Source organism: Tinamus guttatus, unplaced genomic scaffold, assembly GCF_059628265.1.
Source record: "Tinamus guttatus ecotype Peru unplaced genomic scaffold, ASM5962826v1 Tinamus_guttatus_pri_ptg001580l, whole genome shotgun sequence".
Taxonomy (NCBI): Eukaryota; Metazoa; Chordata; class Aves; order Tinamiformes; family Tinamidae; genus Tinamus; species Tinamus guttatus.
This window is the reverse complement of record NW_028290114.1, coordinates 1-17,494: the sequence shown is the minus strand read 5'-3', so window position 1 is coordinate 17,494 and position 17,494 is coordinate 1. Positions and strand designations below refer to the sequence as shown.

The 17,494-nt window shown below is 65.9% G+C and overlaps 1 protein-coding gene across 1 annotated transcript; it reads left to right on the top strand.

Moving 5' to 3' along the window:
* Window positions 1-28: 28 nt before the first annotated feature.
* LOC148590221 (uncharacterized) lies at window positions 29-17,460 on the top strand (the record flags this gene model as incomplete). The annotated part of the gene is given in 47 exon segments (XM_088539301.1): window positions 29-116; window positions 1,527-1,740; window positions 1,820-1,982; window positions 3,803-3,925; window positions 4,042-4,236; window positions 4,555-4,915; window positions 5,046-5,134; window positions 6,048-6,089; window positions 6,173-6,235; window positions 6,328-6,402; window positions 6,505-6,588; window positions 6,731-6,787; window positions 6,869-6,922; window positions 7,009-7,062; window positions 7,757-7,810; window positions 7,926-7,979; window positions 8,105-8,158; window positions 8,799-8,843; window positions 8,954-9,007; window positions 9,089-9,133; window positions 9,846-9,899; window positions 9,986-10,030; window positions 10,108-10,161; window positions 10,250-10,294; window positions 10,369-10,422; window positions 10,496-10,540; window positions 10,630-10,683; window positions 11,361-11,468; window positions 11,545-11,598; window positions 11,692-11,745; window positions 12,272-12,316; window positions 13,225-13,278; window positions 13,374-13,418; window positions 14,134-14,187; window positions 14,285-14,338; window positions 14,412-14,465; window positions 14,546-14,653; window positions 14,728-14,817; window positions 14,903-14,956; window positions 15,094-15,201; window positions 15,319-15,426; window positions 15,586-15,639; window positions 15,710-15,763; window positions 16,361-16,468; window positions 16,551-16,607; window positions 16,610-16,652; window positions 17,407-17,460. Coding segments are annotated over 47 exon segments (3,679 nt in total), but the record flags the coding sequence as incomplete, so codon positions are not given.
* Between the last annotated feature and the right edge of the window lie 34 nt (window positions 17,461-17,494).

The window sequence follows — 17,494 nt, the reverse complement described above, 5'->3', positions numbered from 1 at the left end:
CACCGGGCCGGCCGTGCCGCAGCCCCAGCCCCTGCAGCAGGTCCACCGGTCGACGGCTGGCATCCTGCGGGACAACCGCAGCCGGATCAGCGTCCCCACCACGCTGCTCTTCCCAGGTCTCCCGAGGCGGGATGGGAGGCATTGCGGGGGGCTGATCCGGGAGGGGGATCCGAGCTATCCCTGGGAATGCCCTTGAGACTGAGGGGATGATGCCTCCCGCATCCCGGGATGCAGAGCTGCTCCTGGGGGTCAATGCATCCTGGAATACAGAGCTACTCCTGGAGGGCAATGATTCCTCCTGCATCCCGGGATGCAGAGCTGCTCCTGGGGGGATGATGCCTCCTGCATCCCGGGATGCAGAGGTGCTCCTGGTGGGGATGATGCCTCCTGCATCCCGGGATGCAGAGATGCTCCTGGGAGGTGATTCCTCCTGCATCCCGGGATGCAGAGATGCTCCTGGGAGTCAAGGCATCCTGAGATATAGACGTGCTCCTGGAGGGGATGATGCCTCCTGCATCCCGGGATGCAGAGATGCTCCTGGAGGGATGATGCCTCCTTCATCCCGGGACATATTGCTGCTCCTGGTGGGGATTATGTCACCTGCATCCCGGGATGCAGAGCTGCTCCTGGAGGGGATGATGCCTCCCGCATCCCGGGATGCAGAGATGCTCCTGGGAGGTGATTCCTCCTGCATCCCGGGATGCAGAGCTGCTCCTGGGGGGGTGATTCCTCCTGCATCCCGGGATTCAGAGCTGCTCCTGGAGGGATGATGCCTCCTGCATCCCGGGATGCAGAGCTGCTCCTGGGGGAATGATGCCTTCTGCATCCCGGGATGCAGAGATGCTCCTGGGAGGTGATTCCTCCTGCATCCCGGGATGCAGAGCTGCTCCTGGAGGGAATGATGCCTCCTGCATCCTGGGATGCAGAGCTGCTCCTGGAGGGATGATGCCTCCTGCATCCCGGGATGCAGAGCTGCTGCTGGGGGTCAATGCACCCTGGGATATAGAGCTGCTCCTGGAGGGGATGATTCCTCCTGCATCCCGGGATGCAGAGCTGCTCCTGGTGGGGATGATTCCTCCTGCATCCCAGGATGCAGAGATGCTCCTGGAGGGATGATGCCTCCTGCATCCCGGGATGCAGAGCTGCTCCTGGGGGAATGATGCCTCCTGCGTCCCGGGATGTAGAGATGCTCCTGGGAGGTGATTCCTCCTGCATCCCGGGATGCAGAGCTGCTCCTGGGAGTCAAGGCATCCTGAGATATAGACGTGCTCCTGGAGGGGAATGATGCCTCCTGCATCCCGGGATGCAGAGCTGCTCCTGGAGGGATGATGCCTCCTGCATCCCGGGATGCAGAGCTGCTCCTGGAGGGATGATGCCTCCTGCATCCCGGGATGCAGAGATGCTCCTGGGAGGATGATTCCTCCCGTATCCCGGGATGCAGAGCTGCTCCTGGGGGAACGATTCCTCCCGCATCCCGGGCTGCCGATCCGCGCTCGCGCCGCCATCCCGGTCTCTCCCGCCGGCAGACGGCCCCTTCCCGGAGGATTTCTCGCTGCTGGCCACGGTGCGGGCGCTCCGGGGCTCCCAGGCCTTCCTGCTCACGGTGCACGACGAGCGCGGGGAGCCGCAGCTGGGGCTGGAGCTCGGCCGCTCTCCCGTTTTCCTCTACGAGGACCAGCACGGGAAGCCGGAGCCGCCGGGATACCCCGTGTTCCGCGGCGTGGATCTGTCCGACGGGCGGTGAGCGCCACACGCAGGACACGAGGGGACACGCGGGGGGGGGACACGCGCGCTGAGCCCCTTGTCCCCACGCGCGCAGGTGGCACCGGGTGGCGCTGGCCGTGCAGGGCGCGACGGTGACGCTGCTGCTGGACTGCGGCCCCGCGCGGACGCTGCCCCTCGAGCGGGGACCCCGGCCCCGCGTCAGCACCCGTGGGGTGACGCTGTTTGGGGCACGATGGCCCGACCAGGACGTGTTCGAGGTGGGTGTCCCCTGTGTCCCCCCGCTGCGGGTGCCAGGGGACAAAGGGGCGCTTGGGGACAGAGCCGATGCCAGCAGCGGGCCCTGGACAAGGCTGCGTTTGTGCCCAGAGCTGTGGGGCAGCTGAGGGGGTGGCCAGGCCATGGCCCCTGCTGTGCTGGAGCTGCTTGGAATGTGCACGGATCCTGCTCCGGATTGTGCGTGGAGCCTGCTCGGGATTGTGCGTGGATCCTACTTGGAATGTGCACGGATCCTGCTCCGGATTGTGCATGGAGCCTGCTCGGGATTGTGCATGGAGCCTGCTCGGGATTGTGCACAGATCCTGCTCGGGATCGTGCACGGATCCTGCTCGGGATTGTGCACGGATGCTGCTCGGGATCGTGCACGGATCCTGCTCGGGATTGTGCACGGATCCTGCTTGGGATCATGTACGGATCCTGCTCCAGATTGTGCACGGATCCTGCTCCAGATTGTGCACGAATCCTGCTCGGGATTGTGCATGGAGCCTGCTCGGGATTGTGCGTGGATCCTGCGCAGCAATGTGCACAGATCCTGCTCGGAATCGTGCACGGATCCTGCTTGGGATTGTGCATGGATCCTGCTCGGGATCGTGCACGGATCCTGCTTGGGATTGTGCATGGATGCTGCTTGGGATCATGCACGGATCCTGCTCCAGATTGTGCACGGATCCTGCTCCAGATTGTGCACGAATCCTGCTCGGGATTGTGCATGGAGCCTGCTCGGGATTGTGCACAGATCCTGCTCGGGATCGTGCACGGATCCTGATTGGGACTGTGCATGGATCCTGCTTGGCACCGTGCATGGATCTTGGAGCCGTGCACGGATCCCGCTCGGTGCCCAGCACAGACCGGGCACCCTGCACCGCAGGCAGAGCCGCAGCCGGCGCCCCGTCCCTGTCCCCTCCGCTGTCCCCGTCCCCGTCCCCGTCCCCTCCCCTGTCCCCGTCCCCTCTGCCGTCCCCGACCCCTCCGCTGTCCCCTTCCCCTCCACTGTCCCCTCCACCGTTGCCGTCCCCTCCACTGTCCCCTCCTCTCCGCCGTCCTAGTCCCCTCCGCCGTCCCCTTCGCTGTCCCCTCCGCTGTCCCCGTCCCCTCCCCTGTCCCCTCCCCTCTGCCGCCCCCGTCCCCTCCCCTGTCCCCTCCGCTGTCCCCGTCCCTCCGCTGTCCCCTCCGCCGTCCCCGTCCCCTCCTCCGTCCCCGTCCCCTCCGCTGTCCCCTCCGCTGTCCCCTCCACTGTCCCCTCCCCTCCACTGTCCCCTCCCCTCCGCCGTCCCCGACCCCTCCACTGTCCCCTCCGCTGTTCCCGTCCCCTCCACTGTCCCCTCCCCTCCGCTGTCCCCGTCCCCTCTGCCATCCCCGTCCCCTCCGCTGTCCCCTCCCCTCCGCTGTCCCCGTCCCCTCTGCCGCCCCCGTCCCCTCCTCCGTCCCCGTCCCCTCCGCTGTCCCCTCCGCTGTCCCCTCCGCTGTCCCCGTCCCCTCCACTGTCCCCTCCCCTCCACTGTCCCCGTCCCCTCTGCCGCCCCCGTCCCTCCTCCGTCCCCGTCCCTCCGCTGTCCCCTCCGCTGTCCCCGTCCCCTCTACCTTCCCCGTCCCTCCGCTGTCCCCTCCGCTGTCCCCGTCCCCTCTGCCGCCCCCGTCCCTCCGCCGTCCCCGTCCCTCCGCCGTCCCCTCCGCCGTCCCCGTCCCCTCCACTGTCCCCTCCGCTGTCCCCGTCCCCTCTGCCGCCCCTGTCCCCTCCGCCGTCCCCGTCCCTCCGCTGTCCCCTCCGCTGTCCCCGTGCCCTCACCCCGTGGTCCCACAGGGTGACGTGCAGCAGCTGCTGCTGGTGGCCGACCCGGCGGCCGCTCGTTCCTATTGCGAGCGCCACATGCCCGACTGCGACCGCCCGCTGCTCTTCCCGCTCGCCGCCCCCTTCCCGGAGGAGGTAGGTGAGGGGACACGGCGGGGGGACACCGGGATCCGACCCCCTGGGCTGCGGCGGAGCCCCGGATGCCGGTGTCACCCCTCGGTGTCACCCCTCGGTGTCACCCCTCGGTGCAGAGCGACCCCGTGGCCACGGCCGCCCCCCGGCGCAGGGGCAGGAAGGGCAAGGGGAAAGGGAAGCGCAAGGGCAAGAAGAGGAGGAACAAGGAGCTGCCGGAGGAGCCGGAGCCGCTGGAGCAGCCGGAGCCGCTGGAGCAGCCGGAGGTGTCGGAGCCGCTGGAGCGGCCACATCCCTCTGCCACCACCAGCCAGGTAGAGCATGGCTGATCCATTGGGAGCATCCCGGAGCCGAGCGCGGTACAGGGAGCTTTCCCGCTCCAGGAAGCAACTCCTGCTTCCCGGGCCTTGCTCCGGCAGCGTCGGCGGCTCCGCTGGCCGCGTCCGGGTGCAGCTGGGGCCGGTGCGGAGCCAAGGGCGGCCCCTCCGGCCGATGAGTCAGGCTTGGCCTGGAGGGGCCGGAGAACAGCCGGCATTCCCGGGAACGGCACCGCTCCAAGCCTGGAAGCAGAGAATGGGGAATGGGGGCTGGCACGGGACTCCCCCGGCCCCATCCTGCACCTCTCATCCAAGGCCATCCCGGTGGCGCCGACCCGCTCCGAGGAGCGGAGCATCCTGGAGGATGGGGAGCGGAGAATCCTAATGGATGGAGAGCGGAGCATCCCAGTGGATGGGGAGCAGAGCATCCTGGAGGATGGGGAGAAGAGGATCCCGGCGGATAGGGAGCGGAGCATCCTGGAGGATGAGGAGCAGAAGATCCCGGCGGATGGGGAGCAGAGCATCCTGGAGGATGGGGACCGGAGAATCCTGGTGGATGGGGAGCAGATGATCCCCGTGGATGCGGAGCGGAGCATCCCCCTGGCCGGCACCTCAGCTCCGCGTGGCCGTGATCCGGGCTGGGCGGCAGATCCGGAGCATCCCTGGGATCCGGCAGGTGCCGAGCGGGATGCGGGCAGCGCGGAGCTGCCGCCCGGCTCCGAGGGGGACGGATGGGCCGAGCGGGCAGCGCAGGTGAGCGTGGGGGGGTTGGCGGGGGGGCCACGGGGCCGGATCCGCATGGGAAGCGGGAAGAGCCCCCGGCCGCCCTGTCCTGCAGGAACCCGGGCTCAAGGGAGCGAAGGGCGAGAAGGGAGAAGCGGCTGTTGTGGAGCCGGTGAGCGGGACGCCCCCCCACAACGAACCCCTCTTATTGCAATTGTCCCCCTGGGGCAACCCCCCCCCCATTTAAGAACCCTATTGCAGACCCCCCCATTGCACCACCCCCCCTTTGCAGCCCCCCATTGCAAGCCCCCATTGCATCACCCCATTGCAGACCCCCCCCACTGCAGACCCCAATTACAGCCCCCCCATTGCACCCCCCTCATTGCACATCCTCCCATTTCAGGCCCCCTTTGCAGCCCCCCCGCCTTTGCAGCCCCCATTGGAGCCCCCTCATTGCAGATCCCCCCACTGCATCACCCCCATTGCAGCCCCCATTGCAGCCCCCATTGCAACTTCCCCACTGCACTGCCCCCATTGCAATCTCCCCATTGCAGCCCCCCCATTGCAGCACCTCCACTGCATCACCCCATTGCAGCCCCCATTGCAGCCCCCCAATTGCAGTCCCCCTTGCAGCCCCCCCCGCAGCCCCCATTGCAACCCCCATTGCAGCCCCCCCAATCACAGCCCCCCCATTCCATCCCCCCTTGCAGCCCCCATTGCAACCCCCATTGCATCCCCCCCCAATTGCAGCCCCCCCATTCCATCCCCCATTGCAGCCCCCATTGCAGCCCCCCCAATTGCAGCCCCCCATTCAATCCCCTCCTTGCAGCCCCCTTTGCAACCCCCATTGCAGCCCCCATTGCAACCTCCCCATTGCAGCCCCCCATTCCATCCCCCCCTTGCAGCCCCCCCATTCCATCCCCCCCTTGCAGCCCCCCATTGCAGCCCCCCCCATTCCATCCCCCCCTTGCAGCCCCTATTGCAACCCCCATTGCAGCCCCCATTGCAGCCCCCCATTGCAGCCCCCAGCGCTGCTGCAGCCGGGGGGCACCGGGACCCTCCGCTCTCACCCTCTTCTCCCCCAGGGCCGCCGATTCCAGGGGCCGCCGGGACCCCCGGGTGCTGCGGTGAGGAATGGCCGGGATGGGGGGGAAAAGTCGGGTGCTGGGGTGGGGTTGCACTGACACCCCATTCGTTACCTCCTTTGCAGGGGGATCCGGGGCCGTCGGGAGCACCGGGACCACCGGGAGAGCCGGGGGATCCCGGGGAGCCGGTAGGGAGCAACATGGGGAGGGGAGCGCAGCTGGAGCACATTGGGATGCTGATGCCTCCCCTTCCCATATTATCCCCCTTCTTCCCAACCAGGGTCCCGTGGGACGGCCGGGAATCCCGGGAGCCGAGGGGATGCGCGGCCCCCCTGGGACCACCTTGATGCTGCCGGTAGGGATGGATCCATGGGAATGGGAGCCTGCGGGGGGGGCAGGTAAGGGGCTGTTCCCCCTGCCTCCTCACAGTGCCCCCCATTCCCATTCCCATTCCCAGTTCCAGTTTGGCGGGGATGCCCTCAAGGGCCCCTCTGTCTCCTTCCAAGAGGCCCAGGCTCAGGCCATCCTGCAGCAGGCCAAGGTGAGGACCCTGCGGATGGGTCCCCTCCTGGGGACATCCCTGATCCCCCTGGGACATCCCTGATCCCCCTGGGACATTCCCGAATCCCTCGGGACATCCCTGAATCCCTCGGGACATCCCTGACATCCCGGTGTCTCCCCAGCTCTCCATGAAGGGCCCCCCAGGCCCCATGGGTCTCACCGGCCGCCCGGGACCGCTGGTGAGTTCCCCCCTACCCTCCAATATCCTCCATCCCCCTGGGACCTTTTCCATAGCGGATCCCCCGTGTCCCCTTCCCCAGGGGCTCCCGGGACATCCCGGCTTGAAAGGAGATGCTGGAGACCTGGGGCCTCAGGTGAGTCCGGCCGGGACGGATTTGGAGGGGGGGTCCGAGGTGCCTCCCGCCCCCCCAGCATCCGGACGATTCCCGTCTCTCCGCAGGGCCCCCGGGGGCCGCCCGGACCTCAGGGGCCGCCGGGGAAGCCGGGACGGCGGGTGAGTGTCGGAGCCGGGATTTCACCTGCCAGAGCCAGGATTTCACCTGCTGGAGCTGGGGCACCCCTGTCCCCATCCCGTCCCAATTCCTGGCTCCATCCTATCCCATCCTGTCCCATCCCGTCCCATCCCGTCCTGTCCTGTCCCGTCCCGTCCCGTCCCATCCCATCCTGTCTCATCCTCATCCCAATCTCTTTCCCCATCCCATCCCAATCCCTGGCTCCATCCCATCCTGTCCCATCCCGTCCCATCCCGTCCTGTCCTGTCCCGTCCCATCCCATCCCATCCCATCCTATCCCATCCTCATCCCAATCTCTTTCCCCATCCCATCCCAATCCCTGGCTCCAACCCATCCTGTCCCATTCTCATCCCAATCCCTAGGTCCATCCCATCCCATCCCATCCCAATCCCTGGCTCCATCCCATCACTTCCCTTCCCTTCCCTTCCCATCCCATCCTATCCCATCCCATCCCATCCCAATCCCTGAGTCCATCCCATCCCAATCCCTGGGTCCATCCCATCCCATCCCATCCCATCCCATCCTTACTCAGATCTCTGTCCACATGATGTCCCCATCCCATCTCATTCCCTATTCCCATCCCTTTCTCCACCCCATCCCCATCCTCACCTCCTCTCCACCCCATCCTCCTCCTCATTCCCTTCTCCATCCCCATCCCATCCTCATCTCTTCCAGGGCCGAGCAGGAGCCGACGGTGCCCGGGGCCTCCCGGGTGACACCGGACCCAAGGTCTCCTGTTTGCGGCATCATCCGGGATGTGACAGCGGGGTGGGGGGCAGAGCCCGGACGCCTGGGCCCCCCCTGCCCCACTCCAATGATCCTGATGCCCCCGTGTCCCCCCCAGGGTGACAGAGGCTTCGCGGGGCTCCCGGGGCTCCCGGGAGAGAAGGGCCGGCGGGTGAGTGGGGCCGGCAGCGCATCCCATGGAATTGCATCCCGCAACGTCGCATCCCGCTGCATCCCATGGCATGCGCCGGAGCGCCGGAGCCCCCCGCGCCGACCCTCACCCCCCCTCTGCCGCAGGGCGACGTGGGGCAGCCGGGGACGCCGGGGCCCCCCGGACGCCGGGGCCCCCAGGTGAGCGGGGACGTGGAGGGGAGGGGAGATCCGAGGGGATGCGCTCAGCTCCGGAGGGGGATGTGGGGGGATCCGTGGGGATCCATGGGGAGACACTTGGCTTTGAGCCTGGGGGAGATCCAGGAAGATTTGGGGGTATCTGCTCAACTCCAGAGGGGAGATCCAGGGGAATCCGGGGGATCCAGGGGGAGGCACTTGGCTCTGCACCTGGGGGAGATCCAGAGGGATCTGGGGGGATCCACTCAGCTCCATTGGGAGGATCTAGGGGGATTCAGGGGTATCCAGGTGGAGACACTTGGCTCTGAGCCTGGAGGAGATCCAGGTGGATCCAGCAGATCCACTCAGCTCCATTGAGGGAGATCCAGGGGGATCCAAGGGGAGGCACTTGGTTCTGCACCTAGGGGAGATCCAGGGGGATCCAGTGGATCTGCTCAGCTCCATTGGGAGGATCTAGGGGGATCCAGGGGGATCCGGGGGGAGGCACTTGGCTCTGCACCTGGAGGAGATCCAGGGGGATCCAGCAGATCCACTCAGCTCCATTGAGGGGGATCCAGGGGAATCTGGGGGAGACACTTGGCTCTGCACCTGGAGATCCAGGGGGATCCAGCGGATCCGCTCAGCTCTGCCCCGTCTCCTGCAGGGCCCTGACGGGCTCCCGGGACCCCGCGGGCAGCCTGGAGAAGCGGTGAGTGTCCCGCCAGGAAGAGCCGGGCCGCGTGCCGGCCTCTCCAGGAGCTTCCCGGGAGCTTCCCGGGAGTGATCCGGGCTCACCAACCCTCCCATCCCCGGTCCTAGGGCATGCGAGGTCCGACCGGATCGCGTGGCTCCCCCGGACCACCGGGACCGCCGGTAGGAGACATCCGTCCTCCAACCATCCTTGCGCTCCGAGGATTCCTTCCCTGGTCCTGATCCTCCTTCCTCACTCCGCAGGGTGCTGGAGGCATCGACGGAGCTCCCGGACCTGAGGGCAGCGCGGTGGGTGGGAGCGGGAGCATCCGTGGAAGCAGGATGCTCATGGATGGCACAGGGGTGGGATCGGGAATGCAACAGGTGGGATGCAGTGCTGCAGGATGGAGCGTTGCGGGAGCTGGGGATGGAGCAGGCAGGATGCGGTGGGATGCAGTGCTACGGGATGCAGTGGAATGCAATACTGTGGGATGTGAGGTGCAATGGGGTGCAATGCCACAGGATGCGGGATGCAGTGGGATGCAATGCCACAGGTTGCAGTGGGATGTGATATTGCGGGATGCAGTGGGATGCAGTGGGATCCAATGCTGCAGGATGCAGGATGCAGAGGGATCCAATGACGTGGGATGCAATGCAGCAGAATACAGGATGCAGTGGGATGCAGGATAATGCAATGCCGTGGGATGCAGTGGGATGTAATGCCATGGGATGCAGTGGGATGCGGTGTTGTGGGATGCGGGATGCAGTGGGATCCAATGCTGCAGGATGCAGGATGCAGTGGGATGCAATGTTGCGGGATGCAATGCAGCAGAATACAGGACGCAGTGGGATGCGGGATGATGTAATGTTGCGGGATTCAGTGAGATGCAATGTCGTGGGATGCAATGCCATGGGATGCAGGATGCAGTGGGATCAGGATACGGCTCTGCTGCTCCGGGATGCGGCCGCGGCTCCGGGCGGATCTGCCGCCCCGATGACGGGATCTCTCTGCCCTCCGCAGGGGATCCATGGGGAACCGGGACCCCCGGGACAACAGGGCAACCCCGGCACGCAGGTAGCGGGAGGCAGCCCCCCGGGATGGGGAGCTCGGCCGCTTTCCCGATCCCATTCCAGCCTCTCCGTGCATCCCTTCTCCCACAGGGGCTGCCAGGCCCCCAGGGTCCCGTGGGGCTGCCGGGGGACAAGGTGAGTGGGATGCAGGGGGGATTGGGGAGTTATGGGGGGCTCCATGTGATCCCCAAATTTCCTCCCACTCTTCCCAGGGGCCACCGGGGCCACCGGGAATGTCGGGCGCTGCCGGAGCGGATGGGCCCCCGGTGAGTAGCTGTGGGGAGGGGGGATCCTGCGATCCCAATGGGAGCGGGGATTGCCGGGGGGGGACTCAGCATTCCCACATCCCTACAGGGTCATCCTGGCCGAGAGGGACCAGCTGGAGAGAAGGGGCTGCAGGTAGGAGCCGGGAAGGGCTCGGAGCGTTCCGGGATGGGGCCATTCCCAGCTCTGCCGACACTCTCTGTCCCCAGGGCCCTGAAGGTGCCCCCGGGCCCATTGGCTACCCAGGACCGCGCGGGGTGAAGGTGAGCGGGGTCCTGCTCCAGGGGGTCCCCAATTCCCATCGGGATGCCCCTATATCCCTCTGCATCCCCACAGGGAGCCTTCGGAGCCCGCGGCCTCAAGGGCAACAAGGGGGAGCAGGTGAGGGGCGCCAGGGGGGCAGATATGGGGGCCCCCCCTTCCATGGGGCTCAGCCCTTCCCGGCCCCCCCGACCTGCACCCAATTCCAGGGAGAAGACGGATTCCCTGGCTTCAAGGGGGACATGGGTCCCAAGGGGGACAGGGTAAGTGCAGGGAGGGGGTGCATTGCCACCAATGGGGTGCATTTCCACCCGAAAAGGGGTGCATTTCCATCCATGGGGTTGCATTTCCACTCGGGGGGTTGCATTTCCACCCAGGAGGGGGTGAATTTCCACTTGGGAGGGGTTGCATTTCCAACCAGGAGAGGGGTGCATTTCCACTCATGGGTTTGCATTTCCACTCGGGGGGTTGCATTTCCACCAATGGGGTGCATTTCCACCTGTGGGGTTGCATTTCCAGCTGGGAGGGGTTGCATTTCCACTCGGGAGGGGGTGCATTTCCACCTGGGAAGGAGTGCATTTCCACCCGGGGGTTGCATTTCCACGTGTGGGGTTGCATTTCCACCTGGGAGGGGTTGCATTTCCACCTGTGGGGTTGCATTTCCATCCGTGGGTTGCATTTCCACTTGTGCGGTTGCATTTCCATCCGTGGGGTTGCATTTCCAGCTGGGAGGGGTTGCATTTCCACTCGGGAGGGGGTGCATTTCCACCTGGGAAGGAGTGCATTCCCACCCGGGGGGTTGCATTCCCACTCGAGGGGTTGCATTTCCAGTGAGGAGAGGTTGCATTTCCACCCATGGGGTTGCATTTCCACCCGTGGGTTGCATTCCCACCCGGGGGGATGCAATTCCACACCCTTCCTCCTCTCCGTGTTGTTGCAGGGCGATCAGGGTCCCCTGGGCTCCCGGGGCGAGGACGGTCCCGAGGGACCCAAGGGACAGACGGGTCCCGTGGGTGACGCAGGAGCTGCCGGTCCCGCCGGAGACAAGGTGGGTGCCTGGGCCCCCCCCTGCACTTGCCCCACGGCGCATCCCTGCTCCGCCGCTCAGCTCCCGTTTCCCATAGGGAAAGTTGGGCCTCCCTGGGCTCCCCGGCTACCCCGGACGCCAGGGCCCCAAGGTGAGTGGTGGTGGGGGGGTCTCCGCTGGTTCTTCCCAGCCCCTGGTTGCAGCTTGTGCCCCCTCCTTCTCCTCATCTCCCATTTTTCCATAGGGCTCCACTGGCTTCCCAGGCGCCGTGGGGCTGGCGGGAGAGAAAGGCAAGAGGGTGAGTCCTGTCGTGCCCTGCTCCTGCCCCACTGCCCCTATGGGTCCCTGCATCCTGCCCCAGTCACCCCAACCCTCCATGAGTCCCCTCATCTTGCCCCCTATATTCTCCTATGGATCCCCTGCATCCTGCCCCCAGTTCTCCCATGGGTCCCCTCATCCTGCCCCCTATTCCCCCATGGATCTCCTGAATCCTGTCCCCTATTCCCCCATGGATCCCCTCCATCCTGCCTCCTATTCCCCCATGGATCCCCTGCATCCTGCCTCCTATTCCCCCATGGATCCCCTGCATCCTGCCTCCTATTCCCCCATGGATCTCCTGAATCCTACCCCTTATTCCCCATGGATCCCCTCCTCCTGCCCGCATCCCTGTCCCAGGAGCCAGGAAGGAGCTGGGAGCCAGCGGAGGGGCCCCGGCATCCCCATTCCTGGCTCCAGATTCCCAGATTCCCCATCCCTGCATGGGGTGTGGGGAGGATGTGGGTGCTCGGCGGCTGTTCCTGCCCCTCCATCTCTCGCTCCCGCAGGGCAAGGCTGGCCAGGCCGGGCAGACAGGACAGCGGGGACCCCCGGTGAGCCCCCCACGACCCCCAGACCCACGGGGGCCACCCTGGGTCTGCTGTAACCCGTGGCAACCGCACCGCGACCTCTGCATCCCGTGGCAACTGCCCTGGGACCACCTGTATCCCATGGCAACTGCCCTGGGACCAGTTTATCCCATGGAAACAGCCCTGGGACCAGTGTATCCGCCCTGGGACCACCTGTATCCCATGGCAACTGCCCTGGGACCACCTGTATCCCATGACAACCGCCCTGGGACCACCTATATCCCATGGCAACCACCCTGGGACCAGTGTATCCCATGGCAACTGCCCTGGGACCAGAGTATCCCATGGCAACCGCCCTGGGACCACCTGTATCCTGTGACAACTGCCCTGGGACCAGTATATCCCGTGGCAACTGCCCTGGGACCAGAGTATCCCATGGCAACTGCCCTGGGACCAGTGTATCCCATGGAAACAGCCCTGGGACCAGTGTATCCGCCCTGGGACCACCTGTATCCCATGGCAAGCGCCCTGGGACCAGAGTATCCCATGGCAACCACCCTGGGACCACCTGTATCCTGTGACAACTGCCCTGGGACCAGTGTATCCCATGGCAACCACCCTGGAACTGGCCATATCCCATGGCAACCATCCCAGGACCGGCTGTAGCCATGGCTACCGCCCCAGGGAGTTGCCTGTATCCCACGGCAACCCCTCCAGGACCTGTTGTACCCCATGGCAACCTGGTACCTGTTGTTTCCCCTGGCAACCAAGCCAAAAGTTCCCACCCCGTGTCCCAAGACACCCGGCTTGGGGGTCGCTGTATCCCATGGCATCCATCCCGGCACCGGTATCCCATGGAATCCACCCCGGGGCCGGTATTCCATGGAATCCGGCTGTACTTGTCCCATCGCCTGATGCCACTCTCTGCCCAGGGCCTGCCGGGAGAGCGGGGGCTGCCCGGAGCCACGGGGGCACCCGGACCCAAGGTAAGTGTTCCCGGTCACGTGACCCCTTCCCAGGGTATCCGGATCCGGAATCTGCCCCCTCCAGACCCCCCCTTTATCCTCCCCTCTCCTCCCAGGGCCACGCGGGACATGACGGAGCCCCCGGTGCCACCGGGGAGAAGGTGAGTGGTTGGGAGACGGGATGTGGGGGTCAGGATGCAGGACTGGGAAGGAGGATGCTGGGATGAGGGGCTAGGATGCAGGATGCAAGACTGGGATACAGGATGCTGGGATGAGGGGCTGGGATGCAGGATGCAAGACTGAGATACAGGATGCTGGGATGAGGGACTGGGGTGCAGGATGCAAGACTGGGAATCAGAATGCTGGGATGAGTGGCTGGGATGCAGGACTGGGATACAGGATGCTGGGATGAGTGGCCGGGATGTAGGACTGGGAATCAGAATGCTGGGATGAGGGGCTGGGGTGCAGGGATGCAGGACTGGGAATCGGAATGATGGGATGAGGGACTGGGGTGCAGGATGCTGGGAAGTGGATGCTGGGATGCAGGACTGGGAAGCAGGATGTGGGGTTGAGGGGTTAGGATGCGGGACTGGAATCAGAATGCTGGGATGTGGGGCCAGGATGAAGGGACATAGGACTGGGAGGAAGGATACTGGGATGAGGGGCTGGGATGATAGGATGCAGGCTGCTGGGATGAGGGGCCAGGCTGCAGGGATGCAGTACTGGGAATCAGAATGCTGGGATGAGGGGCTGGGAAGTGGATGCTGGGATGCAGGGCCAGGCTGCAGGAATGCAGGCCCGGGAAGCAGGATGCTGGGATTTCTGACCATTCCATGCTCCAAACTGCTTCCCACGGGCTCTTCCCTCCCTCCACAGGGTCCACAGGGTCCCCAGGGCCCCAACGGATTCCCTGGCACCAAAGGGCCACCCGTAAGTGGCACCGTGGAGCCGAAGGCGCCGATTCCGGCACCGGTGCCAAAGCTCCTGGGATCCTCTGGGCCCTGCTCATCCCATTCCATCTCCACAGGGTCCCGCTGGGAAGGATGGCTTGCCGGGACACCCGGGGCAGCGCGGAGAGCCGGTGAGTCCCTACTTTTCCCTGCCCATCCCATGGCTCTGCCAACGCTTCCAGGCCTTAATCCGCTCCTCCGCAGGGATTCCATGGGAAAACGGGACCGCCGGGCTCTGCCGGCGTGGTGGGACCCCAGGTGAGCGGCATCGTGCCGGGAATTCCGTGAGGATGGGATGGGATAGGCACGGCACCACTGCCTCTGCTCTCTGCTCCTAGGGAAAATCCGGAGAGACGGGAGCGGTGGGAGACAGGGGGCATCCGGGTCCCCCCGGTCCCCCGGGAGAGCAGGGGCTGCCCGGAGCCGCCGGCCGGGAAGGAGCCAAGGTGGGATCCGCACCGGGAGCGGCCGCCGGCATCGGCTCCGGAGCCACCCGCTTCCGCTCCCTTTTCCCTTGCAGGGCGACCCCGGTCCCGCCGGCATTCCCGGGAAGAACGGCCCTCCCGGCGTACGCGGCTTTCTGGGCCCGCGGGGCGCTCCGGGAGAGACGGTGAGCGGAGCGCCGGGATGCGGCCGGCGGAGCATCCCGCGGGCGCCTTCCTCACCCGCATTCCCGCATTCCCGCATTCCCGCAGGGTCCGGCCGGCCTCAAGGGCGGGGAAGGCCCCCCTGGCCCCCCGGGACCCACAGTGAGTATGGAGCATCCCGGTATTTGTGTGGCTGCACCCCCCTGCCTTTCCATGTGCTCCTTGGGATCCAAATCCCAATGGATTCCTTGGAAAGGGAGAAGGATCCCCAGGGTTGTCCTGCCCCTGTGCCCCCTCAGGGCTCTCCTGGCGAGCGAGGCCCTACGGGAGCAGCCGGAGGCATCGGAATGCCGGGACGCGGCGGGGCGCAGGGTCCCCCCGGTCCCACGGGAGAGAAGGGCGCTCCGGTAAGTGCCGGGTCCTCGAACCGGAGCATCCAGGAATGACCCGGAGCAGCCGGGAAGAGTCAGGAGCTTTTGGGAAGAGCCGGGAAGCTCCCATCCAGCTCCATTCCCTGCCCGCAGGGCGAGAGGGGTCCGATGGGTCCGGCGGGACACGATGGCATCCAGGGGCCCGTGGGGCTGCCGGGTCCCGGAGGCCCTCCCGGCCCATCCGGAGAAGACGGCGACAAGGTGAGCGGAAGCCGGAGCCGGGAACAGGTTCCCACGGGCACCTTCCCGCCGTCGGGAATCTCGCTGGCAGCCGGCGCTGGCAGCGATCCCAGCACCTGGCGGCTTTCCCCGGCTCCGGGATTTCCCCGGCTCCCGGGAATCACCGCGTCCCTTCGGCAGGGCGAGACGGGGCTGCCGGGGCAGAAGGGCAGCAAAGGCGACAAGGGCGAAGCGGTGAGTGCCGGGGGGGACACGGGGACACGGGGGTGACACAGGGACAATTCCAACCCCGCTGCCCCCCCAGGGCCCGCCGGGACCGTCGGGAATCCAGGGACCCCCGGGACACCCTGGGCCTGCGGTGAGTGACCATGGAATGTGCTCCCCCCTATCCCAAGGGAGCATCCCGGTCTGGATGCAGTGTCTGGATCTGGATGCAGTGTCTGGATCTGGATGCAGTATCCGGATCTGGATGAAGTATTTGGATCTGGATGCAGTATCCAGATCTGGATGCAGTATCCGGATGTGGATGCAGGATCTGGATATGGATGCAGGATCCGGATCTGGATGTGGTATCCAGATGTGGATGCAGTAGCTGGATCTGGATGCAGTATCTGGATCTGGATGCAGTAGCTAGATCTGGATGCAGCATCCGGATCTGGTTGCGGATGTAATAGCCGGATCCAGATGTAATATCCAGATGTGGATGTAATATCCAGATGCAAATGCAGTATCCAGATCTGGATGCAGTATCTGGATGCAGTATCCGGACGTGGATGCAGTATCCGGACGTGGATGCAGTATCCAGATCTGGATGCGTTATCCGGATCTGGATGCAGTATCCGGATCTGGATGTGGTATCCGGATGCGGTATCCGGATGCAGCTCTGGCTGCAGCCCCCCCCCCTCACAGCTTCCCGTGGCCGGTGGGGGGGCCGGCACTGATCCCTCTTTTCCAGGGTGCGGATGGGGAGCCGGGACGCCACGGGCAGCAGGGAATGTTCGGGCCCAAAGGAGACGAGGGCTGGAGGGGCCCCCCCGGCCCCGGCGGCCCCCCCGGGCGGCAGGTGAGGTTGGGGGGGGATGCGGGATGTGATGCGGGGGGGAGCGGGATGGGGGCTCTGCTGTATCCAACCCGGTGCTCCGCAGGGAATGCCGGGGCCGCCGGGAGAGAAGGGGGAGAACGGAGACGTCGGCCCCATGGTAAGGACCCCCCTGGCTCTCCCCTCCCTCCTGCTGTGGGGCAGCCCGGTCTCCCCACTCCCCACGGATGCCCAGATCCCTCCATTCCCCCCGTATCCCTCCATTCCCCCCGGATCCCTCCATTCCCCCCGGATCCCTCCATCTCCCAGATCCCTCCATCCCCCCAGATCCCTCCATCTCCCCGATCCCTCCATCCCCCCAGATCCCTCCATCTCCCCATATCCCTCCATTCCTCCCAGATCCCTCCATCTCCCAGATCCCTCCATTCCCCCCAGATCCCTCCATTCCCCCCAGATCCCTCCATCTCCCCAGATCCTTCGACTCCTCCCAGATCTCTCCAGCTCTCCATATCCCTCCATTCCCCCCAGATCCCTCCATCTCCCAGATCCCTCCATCTCCCAGATCCCTCCATCTCCCAGATCCCTCCATCCTCCCCAGATTCCTCCAGCTCCCCAGATCCCTCCAGATCCCTCCATCCCCCCCCAGATCCCTCCATCCCCCCAGATCCCTCCATCCCCCCAGATCCCTCCATTCCCCCCAGATCCCTCCAGCTCCCCAGATCCCTCCATTCCCCCAGATCCCTCCATCCCCCCAGTTCCCTCCATTCCCCCCAGATCCCTCCATTCCCCCCAGATCCCTCCATTCCCACCAGATCCCTCCATCTCCCCAGATCCCTCCATCCCCCCAGATCCCCTCGATCCCTCTGGTCCTCCGGCCCCAGCTCCTGGATCTCCCTCTCCTGGTAGGATGCTCAATGTGCCCCTCAGGGGGGTGATTCCTGATCCGCTCTCCGCTCCCACAGGGACCGCCCGGAGCGCCGGGACCTCGTGGGCCGCCCGGAACCAGCGGAGCAGAGGTGGGTCCAGCCGCTGCCGGGCCAGCCCTGCCAC